General features: G+C 44.5%; 1 protein-coding gene across 6 annotated transcripts in view; it reads right to left on the bottom strand.

Moving 5' to 3' along the window:
• Window positions 1-20825, bottom strand: part of PRMT7 (protein arginine methyltransferase 7) — a 51023-nt gene that overhangs the window by 24107 nt on the left and 6091 nt on the right. For all 6 annotated transcript variants that reach the window (XM_045076215.1, XM_004744514.3, XM_045076216.1 and 3 more), the window contains exons 3-5: window positions 17925-17961; window positions 10814-10963; window positions 4919-5027 (exon numbers count right to left, since the gene is read on the bottom strand). In XM_045076215.1, coding sequence (XP_044932150.1) covers window positions 4919-5027; window positions 10814-10963; window positions 17925-17961 — 296 coding nt within the window. The remainder of the gene's footprint in view (window positions 1-4918; window positions 5028-10813; window positions 10964-17924; window positions 17962-20825) is intronic.

The following is a 20825-nucleotide window of genomic DNA, read 5'->3' as shown; positions in this document are numbered from 1 at the left end:
GTGGGTAGGTGGGGGGCAAGGTCAATTTAAGTTTTACAACAAAACGGCAGTTCAACGGGGGTGGGGCTGCTCTGGCTGAATTGGCCCTTCAGCTGCCCACTTTCTACAAAGCAGCCCTGTGCTCCCAGTCATGAAAGCTGACAAGAGACACTTGTCTCTGCCTACCCTCTCTGCTATCACGCCGAACTCAAACATAAATACACTGTCCCAAACTGCACCCCACACCTACATGTCTGCTTCTCCCTCTCATGCCTCTGCCTCAGTGGCCAGCACCACCAGTCACACGGTCCTGAAACCTGGCCATCATTCACCAGCTCCAGGAGAGCGGCAGCCCTGTCTGCTCTGCTGGTCATTTTACCCCAAGCGATGCCTATAGAACTACGCCCAGCACCCAGAACGGGCAGCAAACCTTAGCTGACTCCGTGATTCCTCCCTCTCTGTCACCAAGCCCTGCCAATTCTACCTCCTGAATAATTTTTAAGCCAATTAAGTAACTCAAAATGATGTATTGTCCAATTTGCTTCAAATAAACAAAGCTTTACAGTCCACCGAATCTTCACAAACACTCTTGAGAGCCTGGTAGCTAGCATGCTGAGTGCTAATGTAGGACCTACGGGTGGGGGGCGGGGGGGCTGAGGAGGGCAGGGAGCTCCAGGAGGATGGGGAGCCCGAGAAGAGTGGGTACCCCACCGCCTTCTAAGTCTCTGCCACATGACCAGATGGCACAAATGCTTAAGCCTCTGCCTTTGGCTCAGGTCATGATCTCAGGGTCCTGGGATGGAGCCCCTCGGCAGGGAGGCTGCTCCCCGCCCACCCTTCCACTCCCCTGCCTACTTGTGATCTCTGTCAAACAAAAAAATAAAAACCATAAAAGGAAAAAAAAAAAAAAAAAAGAGGAAACAGTTTGTTCTGCAAGAAGAGACACAAAGTGACCCCTACCACTGCTCTGGCTTTCTGCCAGTAGGTGCTCTCCGGACTGCTATGGGAAGCAGGAAGTCTGGCAGAATGTGGCAGTCTTGCTGAGGTAAGGAGACAGCAAGTGGAGTTAAGGGCGCAGGTGGCTGGGACTCACAGGGGAGGGAACCAGAGAGGATGTTACATAGAAAAGGGGCTTCAGGGGGCGCCTGGGCATTGAATGTCTGCCTTTGGCTCAGGTCATGATCCCAGGGCCCTGGGATCGAGCCCCGCATCCGGCTCTCTGCTCTACGAGGAGCCTGCTTCTCCCTCCTCCACTCCCTCGCTTATGTTCCCTCTCTTGCTGTTTCTGTCAAATAAAGGAGTAAAATCTAAAAAAAGAAAAAAAAAAAGAAAAAGGGCTTCGGGAATCTGACCAGGGCTCCCCTGAAGCCTCTTGCTGAATATACTCACACACACAGAAGACAAGATGTAGAAAGCCAGGCAAACGATGACCATACCATCTAGGTAGAAACTGAACAATTTCCAGAGCTCACAGAGGGCTGGGAGCCATTCTAGTTCCTATCAGCCAGCAACCCAGAGAGACTCTATGAAAGCCATGTTGGTACTAGTGAGACCAACATCGTCTTGGAACAGTGGTTTTCAATGGAGGGTGATTTTGCCCCCACCCCCAGGCCATTTGGCAATGTCTGGAGACCTTTTTGGTTGGCTCAAATGACCGGGGCCTGGGTTGGGGGGAGGAGGGTGTGGTGAAGGGCACTAGGTAGTACTGGCTTCTACTGGTAAGAAGCCAGGGATAAACATCCTGCAGTACGCAGACAGTTCCTCCCAGCAAGGAATGATCAGGCCCAAAATGTCAAGAATGTCACCGCTAAGAAACCCTGAGAGGGGCACATGGCTCAGTGTGCGGAGCCTGCGACTCCTTTTTTTTTTTTTTTTAAGATTTTATTCATTTGACAGACAGAGATCACAAGCAGGCAGAGAGAGGAAGCCGGCTTGCTGCTGTGCAGAGAGTCTGATGTAGGTAGGGCTTGATCCCAGGACCCTGGGATCATGACCTGAACTGAAGGCAGAGGCTTAACCCACTGAGCCACTCAGGCACCCAGAGCCTACGACTCTTGATCCTGGGGTTGTCAGTTCTAGCCCCATGTTGGCTGTAAAGAATAAAATAAAAATCTTTAAGAATAAAATATTTTTAAAAAAGAAAAGAAACCCTGACTTAAAGCTAGTCTTTTTTTTTTTTTGTGGAGAGTGGGGACAGAGGTGTAGTGGGAAAGAGGGAGAGCGAGAGAATCTGTAGTAGGCTCCACACCCAGCACAGAGCCTGACTCGGGGTACCTCAACTTAAAGCCATTCTAACCCCACTTCAACAAAGCTTAGAAACAAGCCCTGAATGGGACACCTGGGTGGCTCAGTCAGTTAACCCACCTGATTTTGGCTCAGGTCATGATGATAGGGTCATGAGATCAAGCCCCATGTCAGGATCCATGCTGGGTATGAAGCCTGCTTGTGATTTTCTTTCTCTTCCTCTGCCCCATCTCCCTCTCACTCGTAAAACAAATTAAAACAAACAAAAAAACTACAAGCCCTGAAATGATCAAACTGATCTGTCAGTACCCCAACTGCAAGGCAGACAAAGCTTTTATTATTTATTTATTTATTTTTAAAGATTTTATTTATTTATCAGAGAGAGGGGGGGAGAGAGCGAGCACAGGCAGACAGAATGGCAGGCAGAATGGCAGGCAGAGGCAGAGGGAGAAGCAGGCTCCCTGCCGAGCAAGGAGCCGGATGTGGGACTCAATCCCAGGACGCTGGGATCATGACCTGAGCCGAAGGCAGCTGCTTAACCAACTGAGCTACCCAGGCGTCCCCAGACAAAGCTTTTAAAGGAAGACAATAAACTCTGATACTCATCAATGCAAAACTGCCAACATACACAGCATCTGAATACAAATCACTAGACATGTGAAGAAGAAAAGTGTAATCCAGAACCAGGATAAGAATTAGTCCTAAGAACAAACCCAGAAAACACAGAAGAGTGGAAGCAGAAGATAAAAAATACTGAAGCAGCTAATACAGATAACAGTAACTATTTAAAATAACACACAGGGATGGCTGGGTGGTTTAGTGGGTTAAGTGTCTGCCGTCAGCTCAGGTCATGATCCTGGGGTTCTGGGATAAAGCCCCACACTGGACTCCCTGCTCAGCGAGGAGACTGCTTCCCCCTCTCCCTCTGCTGCTGCTCCCCTGCTGCTTGTGCTCTCTCACTCTCTCTCAAATTAATAAATAAAATCTAAAAAAAACCCCACAAAAACATGTAAGAACAATGGGAATTATAAAAAGAATCAAAGGAAACATTCAGAGATGAGAAATACAGTATCAGAAATAAAAAGTTCATGGGGCGCCTGGGTGGCTCAGTGGGTTAAGCCGCTGCCTTCGGCTCAGGTCATGATCTCAGAGTCCTGGGATCAAGTCCCACATCGGGCTCTCTGCTCAGCAGGGAGCCTGCTTCCTCCTCTCTCTCTGCCTGCCGCTCTGCCTACTTGTGATCTCTCTCTGTCAAATAAATAAATAAAATCTTTAAAAAAAAAAAAAAGAAAGAAAAAGTTCACTAGACATACATACCTTGCAGAGTAGACACCACAAAAGAGAAGATCATTAAATCTAAAGACCTAACCAGGAAACTACCCATGTATATCAGGTGAACGAAGGCGTCCACACAAGTGCTACTCAGCAACAAAAAGAATGAACTCCTGATCCACAGAATGTGAATGAAACCCAAAGGCATCATGCTACAGAAAAGAAAGCAGGAACAAAAGAGTACACATGGATAATTTCACTTACTCAAAATTCTAGAAAAGGGAGCTCTAACCCGTATTGAAGAAAGCACATCAGTGTGCACCTAGGGTCAGTAATATGGAGGCGACTGGCTGCAAAGCATCACAAGGACTCTCTATGTGCATGATAACAGTCCTGACATTCTACTGTCCTGATTGCAAAAGAGATTACAAATGTGTTTACATGTGTCCAAATTCATCACACTATATACAAGACGGATGCACTCACTTTATGAAAATTTGCCTCAATAACAAGGATTAAAAAAACAGGATAACATGTATGTTTCAAAAATAAAGGGCCTGGGGTGCCTGGGTGGCTCAGTGGGTTGGGCCTCTGCCTTCAGCTCAGATCATGATCTCAGGGTCCTGGGATCAAGCCCTGCATCGGGCTCTCTGCTCAGTGGGGAGCCTGCTTCCCTCCCTCTCTGCCTGCCTCTCTGCCTACCTGTCATCTGTCAAATAAATGAATAAAATCTTTAAAAAATAAAATAAATAAAAAAATAAAATAAATGGGCTACTAATCCATTCTTTTGTGCATGTTTCAGGTTCTCCGTTAAAACCTTTTTTTAATTAAATGGAACAGATATGTTGACCTTATACAGAGGCTTCCTTCTCAATTACTGTGTTTTAAAAAACTGCAGGGATATCCAGACCCTCACCCAAGAAGCTTCTTTTTCAAAGCTTTCCACCATGCTCCCCAGGAATCAGCAGCACATAAAATTTGAGAAGTCTGATTCAAATGCCTAGCCTATAAAAATGACTCTGAGAGCCTGGGGAGACTGTGCTACGCAGGCAAATCGCACACCTCATACACTGAAGCAGAAAGCAAACCTCTCTGCCATCGGCACAAAGCAAACCTCTCTGCCATCTACTTAGTTTCACTTCTGTACGAGGAAACTCAAAATACAGAGGGCTGAGTCACATAAGAATTCCAACTTGCTTAAAGCAAAAGGAAGTTTCATTTATATCACCACAGTTGGCATGTGATGAGTTCTGGTTTACTCACTGCTGATTTAACTAGCAGAAAAGCAAAGTACTTACCTTCAGACCACATGGGGAGACCCCATTTCTCCTGTGATTACCTGAATACACTTATTCCAGGTAACCAGAATAAACCTTTTCTCTCCTTCGAGTAAAACTTTCAAAACAATATGTATTAATCTTACCTGGCCCTATGGTCACCTCAGTGGAATGCTTGTTGATAATCTTAATTTTATCACTAAAGCCATTTTTCTCTACAATCTTCACAGCAGCATCAGCCATAGGCTTGAAAACCTAGAAATGAGAACCAAAACCCAAGGAGAAATGAGCAATAAATTGAGCAGTAACATTCGAACATCCAAGATCAGTAAGCTATGCCATGATGCAGGTTCTAAGATTTGAAGAGGTCTCCCTCACAGTATTTCCTCTTGAATATATAATATGTACCTCTGTTACCATATGACACAGGCAAAATATTCCTTTGCCCTGATTTAATCTAAATAAAAGAGACCTCATCTTTGGAACTTAAATACTTTATTCCCCAAACGTGTGTCATGAAAATGAATACAAAGGGAAGACATTCGGCTGGGTTTAACTTGCACGAGTTAAACTTTACCAACCAGGCACATGGCAGAGGCAGGGCCTCCTAAGGAGGTTGCACTACCTAGCAGAGACGGCAGGTGTCAGTGCCGAGCTAGGGGGAAAGGCAGAAAGGGAGACTTGACCTCACAAAACCAGGATCTGGAGCCAGAGGCAGGACATGTGCTGTCCTCTCCAGAGGAAAGTGAGACTGTTACCGTCTTAGTCATTAAGTGTGAACAGGCACCAGTTCAAAACTGTACCAAAGCTCCAGTGGGGCAGAACACAGCCTATATTTTACAGTATTCGAGGCCCTCTGTAATATGAACCACCTTACTTCCCTGATCCTTACTGTCCTCCCACTCTACCCTACCCATGTCTGATACTCTAGCCACACTGATCTCATTGTGTACTATGTACTAGGCAAGCCTGAGCCTTCTCGGCCCTACCCCACCTGCCAAAGCAAACCCAACTTTCCAGAGCAGCACGTATCTCCTCTTTTCCAGGAGTCTTCCTTAACCTTTCACATGTCCCTAAACACAAGCCCCTCCAACTCTTACTTTCTAGCCTGCCCAGTTTTGACTGCAAAGATCCAACCACAATAGTGCATAAAACACAGATGTGTGGGGCACCTGGGTGGCTCAGTGGGTTAACGCCTCTGCCTTCGGCTTAGGTCACGATCTCAGGGTCCTGGGATCGAGCCCCATATCGGGCTCTCTGCTCACCGGGGAGCCTGCTTCCCCCCTCTCTCTCTGCCTGCCTCTCTGCCTACTTGTGACCTCTGTCTGTAAATAAACAAATAAAATTAAAAAAAAAAAAATCATACAGATGTGTACGTGGCCACACCCACCAGAGGTAGAAATAGAAAATGATAAAGTAACTGGTCACAACGACAAGATTTCCATTTTTTCTAAGTACTTTTCTATATTTTCTACCATGAACACATAATTCTTTTATTATAATCAAGCAGGAAATGCTATATCCTTCCATAAAGAATACATATGTGCTTAGCCAGGAAAAGAAATCTTCACAATCTGTTCCAAATTATTTCTAGGATCTGGCTTGATGTTTTTAGATGTAATCTGAGGGCCTCGTGCCCTCAGTTCTCACTCATCACTTTGCCTCTACCCCAAAGTACCACAAGTTCACCCCTCACCCCTCCTGCTTCTTGATGTTATCATTCATCTCCTCCGCTGACCCTTCCGGCTCTGACATTCATAGTATCCTCCTGAGCCATCAAGAGCTCAAGATCTCACCCAGAACAATTCTTTCTGAAATGGCCCCTGAAGTCTTCCCAACATCATTTGGCCCTTCATATAGTTTGGGGGACCAACCTTCTTCCAAGCAGTGCACATGTCCGGTCTATGGGTAAGCAAATCTCTCAGGCCAGGTCAATGAGGTAAGTTAAATTGGATTTAACTTTATTCTGGCCAATGATACCCAAGGAGAGGTTTGCTAGAGATTTCAGGGAAAGCTCTTCTTATTCTTTAAAAAAAAAAAAAAAGTGAGGAAAGCAGGACCAGGCTTCATTTTTGAAGACTTTGCCACAGAAATCACTGCAACTAATACACCTTCCCAAAATATGCCTCACTTTTCAAATGTATTAAAAGAGAAATTTATAGTCATTGCCTATGATTTCTCGTATTCCATCCACTTCTCAACTCTACTCCCCTGAAAATACCACCTAAAGGAGGTCACTTCTTAGCTAACAACTCAACAGCCTCTCTCAGTCATCATCCTGCTTAACTTCTATACCCGTGCTGTCTCATACAGGGACCACAAGCATTTAAATAGAAGTTGATTAAAACTGCATGAAATTTAAAAATTCAGCTCCCTAGTCATACAAGTCACACTGCAAGTACTGAGCAGCCCTATGTGGCTAGGGACCACTACACTGGTCAGCACAGCGATGGAAGATATTCGGCCTCTCAGAAAATTCTTCGGGGCAATGGTGCTTTTTAACATCTGCACCTGCTGACCACTCCTTCTTTCCCACGATTCTCATGCACTCTGCCCCCTCTTGGCTTCCACCTCTGCCCTCTAGGGTCTCTTTGTGTCTATTGGAAATTGACTTTACTGGTCACACTTCTTCCCTCACAGGCAGGTTTGCTCTTTTCCTTCTATTCTCCTTCTCCTGAACAACCCTACACCGCCAGCTTCACCTGTCATATCTTTAGCAAACAAGTTGCAAATCCACTTGTACCAGCCCCTCTCTAAAGGGTCAGACAGGGAAGCCTCGGTGGCTCAGTCGTTAAGCATCTGCCTTAACCTCAAGTCATGATCCCAGGGTCCTAGGATCAAGCCCTGCATCAGGCTGCCTGCTCAGCAGGAAGCCTGCTTCTCCCTCTCCCACTCCCCCTGCCTGTTTTACCTCTCTCGCTGTGTCTCTTCAAATAAATAAATAAAATCTTTAAAGAAAAATAAAATGGGGTCAAACGTCCAGCTCTAGGGACCAGCAGGTTCTCAGTCACTGTTTTGGACCTGTCTTTCCTGCTGGCGTGCAGCTCATGTTGAGCTGAAAACCACAGGGTAGTCCCGAGAGAATGACCACAGGTTCAAAAGTGGTCACTAGAGTAAGAGCTGGGAGGCCACCATAAGATGTCAAGAGCCAAACAGAAGAGATCTGAGAGTCACAAATCAGAGAAGCATGAGAGAAATTAAGAAATCCGGGTAACTGAGATGGGAATATATGAAAAACCCAAAAGCACAATCCTCCCAATTCTGTCAAAAAAACATGTTCTCACCCTCTATCTTTAATTAGCAATTGACACATATACTGGCTCCTGACCTGGGACTTGCCTCTCTCCTACTTAGTATATCCAACATGAAATGCATTATTTTTCCCACAAAGCAAGTTACCTTCCTCTGAACTCTTCTTACCAATCAGTGGCATCACTGCCCCCCAGATACCGACGCTAGAAATCTCACACACTCTCCCATTATAGCTACCACTATGGAGTGAGCACCATAAATAGGAACCAAAAAATCAAGTCTCCAGGTCTAGCTCTCCTATTTATTAACTGTGACATTAAGTCTTTAACCTCTCTGGGTCTTAGTTTCTTCATGTGTAAAGGATAATAAAATCTAGTTAAGGGTAACTAAGGCAACCATCCTAAAACACAGATTTCTTTTTATTGAATTCAAAAATTTTCATGATATTCAAAAAGGCCAGGAAGTGACTCTTACTGTTTTTACAAAGTCCTCAAACAAGCGCACAGAGTCATACACACACACCACTCTCAGGACTTCCATTAAACCTGAAACCCACGATTCTTACTTCAGGTTAAGAACTAACTCAGGGGACGCCTGGGTGGCTCAGTTGGTTAAGCCGCTGCCTTCAGCTCAGGTCATGATCCCAGCGTCCTGGGATCGAGTCCCACATCAGGCTCCTTGCTCCGCAGGGAGCCTGCTTCTCCCTCTGACTCTGCCTTCCACTCTGTCTGCCTGTGCTCGCTCTCGCTCGCTCTCTCTCTGACAAATAAATAAATAAAATCTTTAAAAAAAAAAAAACAAAAACTAACTCAGGATATAGGAGTTTAAAGTCTTTACTATAGCACTCAGGTCCTCCATAGTCTGGCTGCAATCTACCTTTCTCGATTTCTACCATGACACTGTTTGCCATAACTCTAAATGACACAACATGGTATTCCCTAAGATGCCACCTTTCTAGACCTTAAGCATGAGAGCCATACTGAAGGGATCGTGGATGGGGAGCTAGAAAGAGTCTCAGTAGAATACCCCAGGTATTCAGACTTTATACGAGAATATGAAACACTTCTCGTTTTTCTTGATTTTCATTTTCTTTTTAAGATTTTATTTATTTAGGGATGCCTGGATGGCTCAGATGGTTATTAAGCGTCTGCCTTCGGCTCAGGTCATGCTTCCACGGTCCTGGGACTGGGCCCCGCATGGGGCTCCCTGTCTGCTTGGGAAGCCTGCTTCTCCCTCTCCTTCTACTGCTTCCGCTGCTGTGCTCTTTCATTCTGTCAAATAAATAAATAAAATCTTTAAAAAAAAAAAGATTCTATTTGACAGAGAGAGAGTAGAAGCAGGGGAAGTAGGAGAGGGAGAAGCAGGCTCTCCATTGAGCAAGGAGTCAGGTGTGGGACTTGATCCCAGGACCCAGGGATCATGACCTCAGCCAAAGGCAGACAATTAACCAACTGAGCCACCCTGGTGCCCGTTCTCTCTTGTTTAAGTCACTGTTATTTTAGGACTTTGTTATTTGCAATTCATTCCATTATCACAGAAATTTCATAGGAAGAAGTGTTTATTTATTTATTTATTTTTAAAGATTTTATTTATTTATTTGACAGAGAGAGAGATTACAAGTAGGCAGAGAGACAGGCAGAGAGAGAGGAGGAACTAGGCTCCCTGCTGAGCAGAGATCCCCAATGTGGGGCTCCATCCCAGGATCCTGAGATCATGACCTGAGCCCAAGGCAGAGGCTTAACTCACTGAGCCACCCAGGTGCCCCGGAGGAAGTGTTTAAATACATGTCACCCCTTACCAAAAGCTGGGAAGAAAATACACCAAAATTTTAACAATGGTTAACTGTAAGCTAATATGCTATTTTTACTCTACATTTACAATATTTCTTATATCGGAACGCATTACTGACATTATCAGAAAAACAATACGTGTTTAACTATATATTAAACACCCAATTCTTTTTTTTTTTTTTTTTTTAATTTTATTTATTTGAGAGCGAGCAAGTGAGCAAGCACACAACACAAGCAGGGGGCCTAACAGCAGAGAGGGCAGGAGAAGCAGACTCCCTGCTGGCCAGGGAGCCCAATGCAGGGTTTGATTCCAGGACCCGGAGTTCATGACCCAAGCAAGCCAAAGGCACACACTTAACTGACTAAGCCATCCAGATGTCCCTAAACACCCAATTCTTTTTTTTTTTTTTTTTAAAGATTTTATTTATTTATTTGAGAGAGACACAGAGAGAGAGAACATGAGCGAGGAGAAGGTCAGAGAGAGAAGCAGACTCCCCTTGGAGCTGGGAGCCGGATGCGGGACTCGATCCCGGGACTCTGGGATCATGACCTGAGCCGAAGGCAGTTGTCCAACCAACTGAGCCACCCAGGCGTCCCTAAACACCCAATTCTTGACAAACATGGTCAGATAGCTGGCTCTGTGGGGACACTTAAGCTAGCAGGTCTCAACCTTGGTGCAGAGTCAAAACTCCCAATGCCCAGGCCCCATCCAGAATTAAATTAAAACTGGAGGGAAGGAGGCAGTTAGGCATGAGTATTTTTTGAAGTTATTTAGTGATTCGGACACGCAGCCAAGGCAGAGATCAGCTATTTCGAAGGAGAAAATGAGCCCCTGGAGAAAGGAATTATGTCTGATTCATCTCCATATCCTCAGAACCTGGCCCTGTGCTTGGCACAGAGTGAACACTATATGAATGTGTGTGAACTAAAGGACAAGCAAGGTGCATGAGGGACTTCCCACACAAGACGCAGGACACACAACTGAAGAGCGCGACTCACCTCAATGGCATAGCAGAAGTCAGCCCCTGCCGCGACGGCCATCATTGACAAGAGTCCTGTGCCGGTGCCAATGTCAAGAACCAAGGCCTTCTGTCCTCTGTCCTTCACCCTGCTCACAGCAGCCCGGATACCTTGGTAATATTTTATATTCTAAGAGAAAGGGAGAAAACAGCTGTCACTTCATACCAGTTATTATAAATACATGGAAAGGTACTATGTGAAGTCTGGGACTCATGGCTGGCAGCAACAGTGGAAGTCATGATCCCACGGCTTTCTGGCCTCTCAAGGAACGGCACTATGTAGCTGGGTCGGGCAGACCTTGCAAGACTCCAAGAGCATGGGGTCAACTCTTGCCCTTTATTTGGCGACTGTCACTCCCCTCCACCCCCACCTCTTCTCTATACTCTGCTTCTGGGGGCTGGGCTCTGCCAATCACATTCTCCTTTTCCAGCTACTCTGTATGGACTACAGGGAAACTAGAGGGCGACCAGAATGGGGAGAAAACTTATTCCTTCTCAAATGGCTGCTGCTTTCATCAGCATCCTCCGAGGAGTGGCATCTGGCTCCAGTGGCAGCTCCTCTCCGACCTCTCATCACCAGGCGCCTCTGCCCCTCAGGAGGCAGCAACGCTCCAGCAGGGGTTCCTCTCAGAGAGCTGAGCGCCAGTTCCATAGGGGCTCGCCTTCACGTTTCTGGGCTCAAGAATCCCACTTTTCTCTGCGTTTCCACCCCAGTCAACAGAGCTGCTTCCTGCAATTACTACCACGAGCGAACCTCCATGCTCCCATTTGCTTCCCAGGGCTCCCACATCGGAGTTACCCCGTCCCCGTGCTGACAGAGTAACCCAGCTTTGGACTTCCTCACTGGACTCTAATTCACACAGGCTCCTAGCCTACAAAGTAACCCCGCCCCCCAAGGAAATCATCTCTTTTTGGTGAGGTATTTGGTAGCTTAAACAGATACATGTTCTACCTATCACAGTTTGGCTCAATAGGTAGCCTGAACCTTCTGTTGAAAATAACTAATAATAAACGGGGCGCCTGGGTGGCTCAGTGGATTAAGCCGCTGCCTTCGGCTCAGGTCATGATCTCAGTGTCCTGGGATCGAGCCCCGCATCGGGCTCTTTGCTCAGCGGGAGCCTGCTTCTCTCTCTCTCTCTGCCTGACTCTCCGCCTACTTGTGATTTCTCTCTCTGTCAAATAAATAAATAAAATCTTTAAAAAAAAAAAAAAAAAAAAAAAAAAAAAAAAAAAAAAGAAAATAACTAATAATGATGAGGAAAATACTTGCAAATCTTTTTTTTTTAATTTTTTAAAAAAGATTTTATTTATTCATTTGACAGACAGAGATCACAAGTAGGCAGAGAGGCAGGCAGAGAGAGGGGGGGAAGCAGGCTCCCCGAGGAGCAGAGAGCCCGAGATCACAGGACCCTGAGACCATGACCTGAGCTGAAAGCAGAGGCTTAACCCACTGAGCCACCCAGGTGCCCCACTTCCAAGTCTTTTTAAATGCACTAATGAGCTGGCAAGTTAGTAAGAGGCCGAACACCTAGAAGTGGATTCCTCCCAACTGAGATTTAAGATGATTGATTGCCCGCCCAGGGAACACCTTGATCACAGCCTGCCAAGGCCCCAGAGCCAGGGGTCACAGCAGAGCTGAGCCCAGATTCCAAACCCACAGAAACAGTGAGATAATAACTCTCTTCAGCCACTAAATTTTGGGATAATTTGTTGTGCGACAGTACACAACTAAGAGAAGACTAGTATGAAAAGGACAGTATTCTCTGACCTAAGTGCAGTCAAATTAGAAATCTCAGTAACAAAAATATAAATAAAGAAAAAGAGATTTTTGAACACTGAGAAATTCTAAAATCACAGGTAAAACACTAAACCTAACGAGAATTAGAAAATATCTAGAACTGAATTTTTAAAAATTATATATCAAAACTCACGCGATAACTAAAAGCAGTATTTGGAGAGAAATATATTAGAAAAGACAAAGGGTAAGGTAAGCATCCACCTCAAAAAATTAGAAAAGGACTGCAACATAACTGCCAAATAAGCAGATGAATAAAAATAATAAAACACAAAAATTAATGAACTAGGGAAATAGACATTTTATAAGATTTTTAATAAAATTTATTTCAAAAATCTACTAAAACTGATGAACCTCTGGTAAGTCCAAAAAAAGGGGGAGGGGGAAGTAACGATAAACTGGGAATAAGGCGGGCGCCTGGGTGGCTCAGTGGGTTAAGCCGCTGCCTTCGGCTCAGGTCATGATCTCAGGGTCCTGGGATCGAGTCCCGCATCGGGCTTTCTGCTCAGCAGGGAGCCTGCTTCCCTCTCTCTCTCTCTCTCTCTCTCTGCCTGCTTCTCCATCTACTTGTGATTTCTCTCTGTCAAATAAATAAAATCTTTAAAAAAAAAAAAAAAAAAAAAAAAAAAAAAAAAAAAAAAAAACTGGGAATAAGGCAGGGAGTGGCAAGGTAGAATATGGTATAGGTATAGATGCTGCAGATATTAGAGAAACTAAAGATTATGAACAACTTTTAAAAATGAATTTTTAGGGGCACCTGGGTGGCTCAGTGGGTTAAAGCCTCTGTGTTCAGCTCAGGTCATGATCCCAGGGTCCTGGGATCGAGCCCCGAGTCAGGCTCTCTGCTCAGCAAGGAGCCTGCTTCTGCGTCTCTCTGCCTACCTCTCTGCCTACTTGTCATCTCTGTCAAATAAATAAATAAAATCTTTAAAAAAATGAATTTTTAAAAAATCAGAGGGGCACCTGGGTGGCTCAGTGAGTTAAAGCTTCTGCCTTCGGCTCAGGTCATGATCCCAGGGTCCTGGGATTGAGCCCCACATCAGGCTCTCTGCTCAGCCGGGAGCCTGCTTCCCTTTCTCTCTCTGCCTGCCTCTCTGTCTGCTTGTGATCTCCGTCTGGCAAATAAAAAAATAATAATAATTAAAAAATTAAAAAAAATCCAGAGAACCAACATACATTATGAAAAAAATAATAATAATAAAAATAAAAATCAGACAAAGTGGACTTCATACTAGAAATTTGATACACACAAGAGCAAGAAAAAAATGAAATAAGGTCTAGAAAGAAAATTGTTATTCACACATGAATGTCTGTGGAAAGCCAAATTACCTACAGATAATTACTATGAGGAAGATTACAGAATTTCAAATCAATAAATAAAATTCAACTGAGGGCCTCCTGGGTGGCTTAGTCTTCAACTGAAGCATCTGCCTTCAGCTCAAGTCATGATCCCAGAGTCCTGGGATCAAGCCCCACATCGGACGCCCTGCTTGGCGGGGAGCCTGCTTCTCCCTCTCCCACTCCCCCTGCTTGTGTTCCCTCTCTCGCTGTGTGTGTGTCTCTCTCTCTGTCAAATAAATAAATAAAATCTTTTTTAAAATAAATAAATAAAAATAAAAATCAACTGAAATTTTATGTATCAGCAACAGCCTTTAAAACCTTGGAAAAGGGAAGGATTTCTTAAACAAGAAACAAAAAGTACCAGCCAATAAAGGACATATAAAATAAATTTGTCATTAAATTTAAGTATTTCTGGGATGCCTGGGTGGCTCAGTTGGTCAAGCAGCTGCCTTCGGCTCAGGTCATGATCCCAGCGTCCTGGGATGGAGTCCCACATCGGGCTCTTTGCTCAGCAGGGAGCCTGCTTCTCCCTCTGCCTCTGCCTGCCATTCTGTCTGCCTGTGCTCTCTCTTCCCCTCTCTCTCTCTGATAAATAAAATTTAAAAAAAAAAAAAAAGTTCTTATGTTGACCTACTTTAAAAAAAAAAAAATTTAAGTATTTCCACTTACCAGATGAAAAAAACCACCCCACAAAGACACCTACTACACATGTAACGGACAAGTGATTAGCACCCAAAATATACAAAGAACTCCTATGAATTACCAAGTCACGAAAGAGGAAACATGAAAAGCCAAATGAACAAACAAAAAAACCTCAAAGTCAGTAGTAACCAGAGGAATGCAAATTAAAACTACACTGACAGACTCGTTCATACCTACCAGAGTGATAAGAATATAAAAACTGGTTAATACGAAATACTGGCAAGAATGTGAAACAACAAGAAATATCATTCATGAGCATGAGAATGTAGAGTGGCATGACCGTTCTGGGAGAGAATCTATGCCACCTACTAAAGCTGAACAAACTCAACAGGCAGCAGCTCCAGTCCTAGGTGTACACAATCTAGAGAAAAGTGTGCATATACACTAAAGTACAGGTCCTGGAATTTCTAGCAGCACTACTTACAACAGCAAAAAGCTAGAAACAACCCCAGAGTCTACCAACAGAGGAGTATCTTTATACAACAGAATCTATAGCAGTGAAAATGAATAGAGCTACATGCAAAATGGATGAATCTCAAAAATAAAGATGAGCAGGGACACTGGGTGGCTCAGATGGCTAAGCGTCTATCTTTGGCTCAGGTTAATGATCCTAGGGTCCTAGCACTGAGCCCTGCATCGGGTTCCCTGCCTGAAAGGGAGCTTGCTTCTTCCTCTCTCTCTACTGCTCCCCCTCCTTGTGTTCTTTCTGGAAAATAAATAAACATAATATTTAAAAAGAATTCTTACAAAAAAATTTTTAAATGGTAAGTGGGGTGCCTGGGTGGCTCAGTGGGTTAAGCCCCTGCCTTCAGCTCAGGTCACAATCTCGGGGTCCTGGGATCCAGTCCCGCATGGGCTCTCTGCTCAGCAGGGAGTCTGCTTTCCCTTCTCTCTCTGCCTGCCTCTCTGCCTACTTGTGGTCTCTGTCTGTCAAATAAATAAATAAAATCTTTAAAAAAAAAAATGGTGAGCAAAGGGACGCCTGGGTGGGCCTCTGCCTTTGGCTAAGGCCATGATCCTGGGATCCTGGTATCTAGCCCTGTATCAGGCTCTCTGCTCAGTGGAGAGTCCACTTTTCCCTCTCCCCCTGCCCCTCCCCCTAGCTTGTGCACTGACATACATGCTCTGTCTCTCTCAAATAAATAAAATCTAAAGAAAAGAAAAGAAAAGAAACATACCTTTGTTCACAATCCTAGACTACACCAAAGAAGATATTCTGATGACAAGTAACCATATGAAAAGATGTTTGACATCATTACTCATTAGAAAAAATAGAAATTAAAACCCATTTAACATATGGACCCAGCAATTCCACATATACACATATACAGCCCAAAGAAACGACAATGTGTCCACACAAAGACCTGCATGTGAATGTTTACAAATAGGACTACTACTATTAGCCAAAACTGAAAACAATCCAAATATTCATCAACTGGTAAACGATAAACAAGATAGGGTAAATCTATATAACGGAGTATGACTTAGCAATAAAAAGGGATGAATACTAATATATACTCAACATGTATGAACCTCAAAAACATGATGAAGGAAAATAGACACATAAGACTATCTCTCATATCATTTCATTTATATGAAATTTCTAGCAAAGGCAAAGGCAAAACTGCAGTGACAGAAAGCAGATCAGTGGCTGCCTAGGGCTGAGAGCAGGCAACAGGAGTGACTGCAAAGAGGCAAGAGACAATTTTATGGGATAATGGAAGTGTTCTAAAATAATAACAAAATGTAAGGCACCAAGCAAAAGTACAGAAAAATTAGTTTACCTTGGCTCTGCCACTACCCAGAAAATTCTGACTCTCTTTCCTGATATGAAGTTGGGGGTAGGGTCAGGTAGCAGAAGTTAAAGGGGTCAGGAAGATTCCTCCAAGGGGTTTGGATTTGACAGCAATGAGAGGCCACCAAGGATGGTGCTAAACAGGGCTCTCAGGGTTTCAAGCAGAGGAGTAAAATAGATTGGCATTTCAGGAAGACCCCTCGGGCTGCTAGGTAGAGAGAGAAAAAAGAAAAAAATCTTTCCAGCCTGCCTGAATGGATGGCAATACCATTTGTCCAAATCCCCTGGAAGTTGAGGCAAAAAAGGTCCACTGCGCAGATGACATAAAATCAGGCTTACAGACCCAAGAATCCATTAAGAAACCAAGAGCATGAAGCTAGAGCAAGTTAGTCATAACCAGGAACGATGTTTGCTCCACATTCTGTAATTCCGCAATAGCTCAGCAAAGGCATGCAGATATTTGATGAAGATCAGGGAAGCACCTAGCCCTCTCTGGTGTAGCCTACAAACTTAATGATGCTTACGGAGATTGCGCTGTCATGATGTTGTCAGAATTCCTCGGGCTGAGCAACTAACCAGGGCTGGATGAAGCACACACCACCACCGACACAGCCTCATGACCAGGCCAGCATGGTCCCTGAGTCCTCGCCTGCACTGCACTGCTCAGTCCCTAAGCATGCCCCTGCACCCTTTGCCTTCAAGGCTCCCCATTTCTTTTGTTTTTTTTTAATTAATTAATTTATTTGACAGAAATTACAAGCAGACAGAGAGGCAGGCAGAGAGAGAGGAAGGGAAGCAGGCTCCCTGCTGAGCAGAGAGCCCAATGCGGGGCTCGATCCTAGGACCCTGGAATCATGACCTGAGCCAAAGGCAGAGGCTTTAACCCACTGAGCCACCCAGGCACCCCAAGGCTCCCCATTTCTGAGCCATCCAGATGAGAACGACTAGTCCAGCCCTCTCTAGAAAAAGCCTGTGTTGCTAGCCATCCTAAGTCCAGAACTATAATATAATTCAAACAAGAAAACTCAGATAAAACAAAAAGGAAAAAAGGAAAAAAAAGCTGAAATGCCACCATGCAATGGAAACCAAACGTGCTCTACAAAACAGTCTGCAGTGGCCTCTAGAGATGTGATTTTAAAATTACAGACTATCCAAGGTAAACCTGTGTAATTAGAGAATTTTTAGCTAGGAAGAGATCATGGAGATCAGCTAGTATATCCCACTCCTTTTAAATCCTAATAAACAAGGTATCAGAGGTCTCATGTCTTCTCCAAGGTCCCACGCCAGTACAGTAGAGCTGTAAGCTGACCCAGTCTCCTGACTGATCTCCTGACCCCTGCACCCTTACACCTCTCTACATTATTCTACCATCAGGCCCCTGGTGGGAATTGGGGGGGGGGGTGTAGGATTTTAACCTCGTGACACCACAGCAAGATAACCGTTGCCTTTTATACTTACTCTGTCTTTGTCATGCAGCATATCAGCATAGGATGATCTAAAAAACAAACAAAACAAGTCAGAAACCTCTCTACCAAGAATGATATCCAGCAACCTATGAGAGCATTCACATACATAACACATTCCTAAATCAGACGGATTTTCTTTTTATTACTGAACAATAAGTGACATCCAATGTTACACCAGTTCCAGGTATACAACAGAGGGATTTGACAATTCTACATTCCATGCTCACTAGAGTAAGTGTAGTCACCATGTAACATTAGTACAATATTATTAACTATTTTACTTTACTTTACTGTACTTTATATCCCTAATCTAGGCCCATTTTAAACTATATTATGTTTTTAAGATAGGGAGTGAGTGAGAGAGAGCATAAGCACAGGGAAGGGGAGAGGCAGACTCCCCGGCTGAGCAGGGAGCCCAACATGGGACCCTGGGATCCTGACCTGAGCTGAAGCCAGATGCTTAACCGGCTGAGCGATCCAAGCGCCCCTTCAACTATTTTAATAGCATTACAAACTATCATTCTGCAGTGCTGCAGGAAAAAAAAAATCTTAGAGAAAGATGTTTATTTTCACTAAAGAACCCCAGACCTACAAATGCGCTGGTAGTCAGCCCCGTCACAGTAACGGCATAGCTGCCAGCACATGGATCATGTTATGCAGCACACATCTGTCTTCCTCCCGATCTAATACTTCAGTTAATCTTGCATACATCCGCACGCTGGGATAATCACAGATGCAACACAGCAGAGAGGAGACAGGAGAAGTATACACCTGCCATGGAAGTGAGGGGTACCATGCCCAGCACTCTCCCTCATGTCATCATGAAGAACGAAGAGTGCACCAAACTATAGACTGTTAAAGGGAGTTGACTTGCTCTTCGGTATTCTGCCACAGTAATTCACAAACTTGGAAAATCTCTGGCAGGGTCAGGATAAACCTCCAGAACTCAGCAGTCCCAGCCCAAAAATGCCTTCTGAGTTCCAGGTAAGAGCTCGGGCGCTCACTGAATGCAGGACCTCCCACTTCAGGTCAACATCAGGATCACTGGAGCGTTTTTTGGTTTTTTGTTTTAAAGTAGGTTCCATGCCCAACCAACATGGGGCTTGAACTCGTGACCCTGAGATCAAAAGTCACATGTCCTAATGACTGACCCAATCAAGCAGCCTGGAGAGCTTATTTTAAATGCAGGTTCACAGGATACATGCAAACAGATCCTGATCCAGAAACTGGGCTGGAGTTTGGAAACATGCACTTTAACTGGTGCCCCAGGCACGGTGTGACTGAGGCAGTTCATACTCTACACTTTGAAGAGCACTGTACTGAAAGAATAGTGTTGGTTTTGTTTTTTAAGAGCACACCAAGACTTTTTCACATGAACCCACTCACAAATGCATAGCTGAAATCTGATTCTGCCTTTCAAGAGGCATTTTTGGTCCTCATCTTCCCAGCCTCACCACCCACTCTCCCAAAGCACTATCAGCCCATTCCACCGCGAACATCCAGGATTTCTCTCTCCAGCTGGACACTCCCTCTTGTTCTTTTCTATTTCCCACTTCCTGTCCATTTCCTCCTCATTCTTCTGCTTCCTCTATTCCAGGATTCCTTCTTCAGCCCTCCACCTTTCTCACTCCATACCCCTTCTGAAAGCCTGCAATTTTTTCCAGTTTCGATTCTAACAGCAAACTGGCCCCAGACCCATGTTTATCCACCCACTGGCATCTCTACCTGATTGTCCAAACCCAGGTACCTAATCTCCCTCACCTTCCTCTTCCCAGCAATACCCATTCTTCCTGTGTTCTCTCTTGAACAACAGCTCCACCCAACCCACCCTGTCAAGAACAGCTCCACCCACCCAGAAATCTCGAGTGCTTCTTGAATTTTCTCTCTCATTCCTTCACTGCATCCAATGAGTTACCAAACTCAAGTTCCCTCAAAGCTGTCTCCTCCTCTCCCACCTCTACTGCCTCGCCTGTGGGGTTTGCGATGGCACCCAAATCATTTCCACTCCCTCCAACTCAATGTCCACACTGCTCTCAGTAAATGCTCCAAAATGCAACCTAATTTATTTGCTCCCTGTTTAACATCTCAATTACTCAGGAAATAATGTTCTTTATCTTAGAAAGAAGGTAATGTTTTTGATCCCTTATTCTACACCACATACTGTATTTCATTCACCCGTCAAACCCTAAAATAAAGATGTTATATGAGGACATGTACATTATTACATACGTTGAGCCATATATTACCATACTGAGGCTCAAGAAGTTAAGCAGCTTGACCGAAGTCAGATCTGAGATGCAGCAGAGCGCAGATTTACTCTCATTCTCCTCCTTCTGCATTCTGCGATCACCCTTCGCAACACGACCCTGCCTACCTCCTTCAGTACCCTTTCTCACCATAGCCCTGCTTTTGTACCCCATTCCAGCCCCTTTGAACTGCGTCCAGCCCTCCTAAACCAGTTCATCTGGAAGGTTACAAGTAATCCCTGCTGCTCAGAAAGCAATTTCTCTCCTAGATTTGGGAAATCACTTAAACAAGTATCACTCCCAGCCCAGCTATTCTTGCTGCTTCCATGCACTCTTGTGCCTGTATCCACTAGTCTTTCTCTCGTTGTCATATGTTTTTCTATGCCTGTCTCTTGCACAAAACTGCATGTCCCTTGAGGATGGGAAACCTATCTTTTTCATTTCGGTATTCACATTACTAGCATGGTGCTAGCATGCTGTATGCACTTCATAACTACTAAAGAACAGTAACTCACTTACATTGTTTTAAAGATCCCATCTAAGAAAACACACACACACACACTTTCCTGCTTTTTTCATTCAAGAGGATTTAACCATATTAACATATGTTAACACGTATCACCATTTAAGTAGCACAAGTAAATGAT

Source organism: Mustela putorius, unplaced genomic scaffold, assembly GCF_011764305.1.
Source record: "Mustela putorius furo isolate JIRA1106 unplaced genomic scaffold, ASM1176430v1.1 tig00000174_pilon_pilon_pilon, whole genome shotgun sequence".
Taxonomy (NCBI): Eukaryota; Metazoa; Chordata; class Mammalia; order Carnivora; family Mustelidae; genus Mustela; species Mustela putorius.
This window is presented reverse-complemented; position numbering and strand designations above follow the sequence as displayed.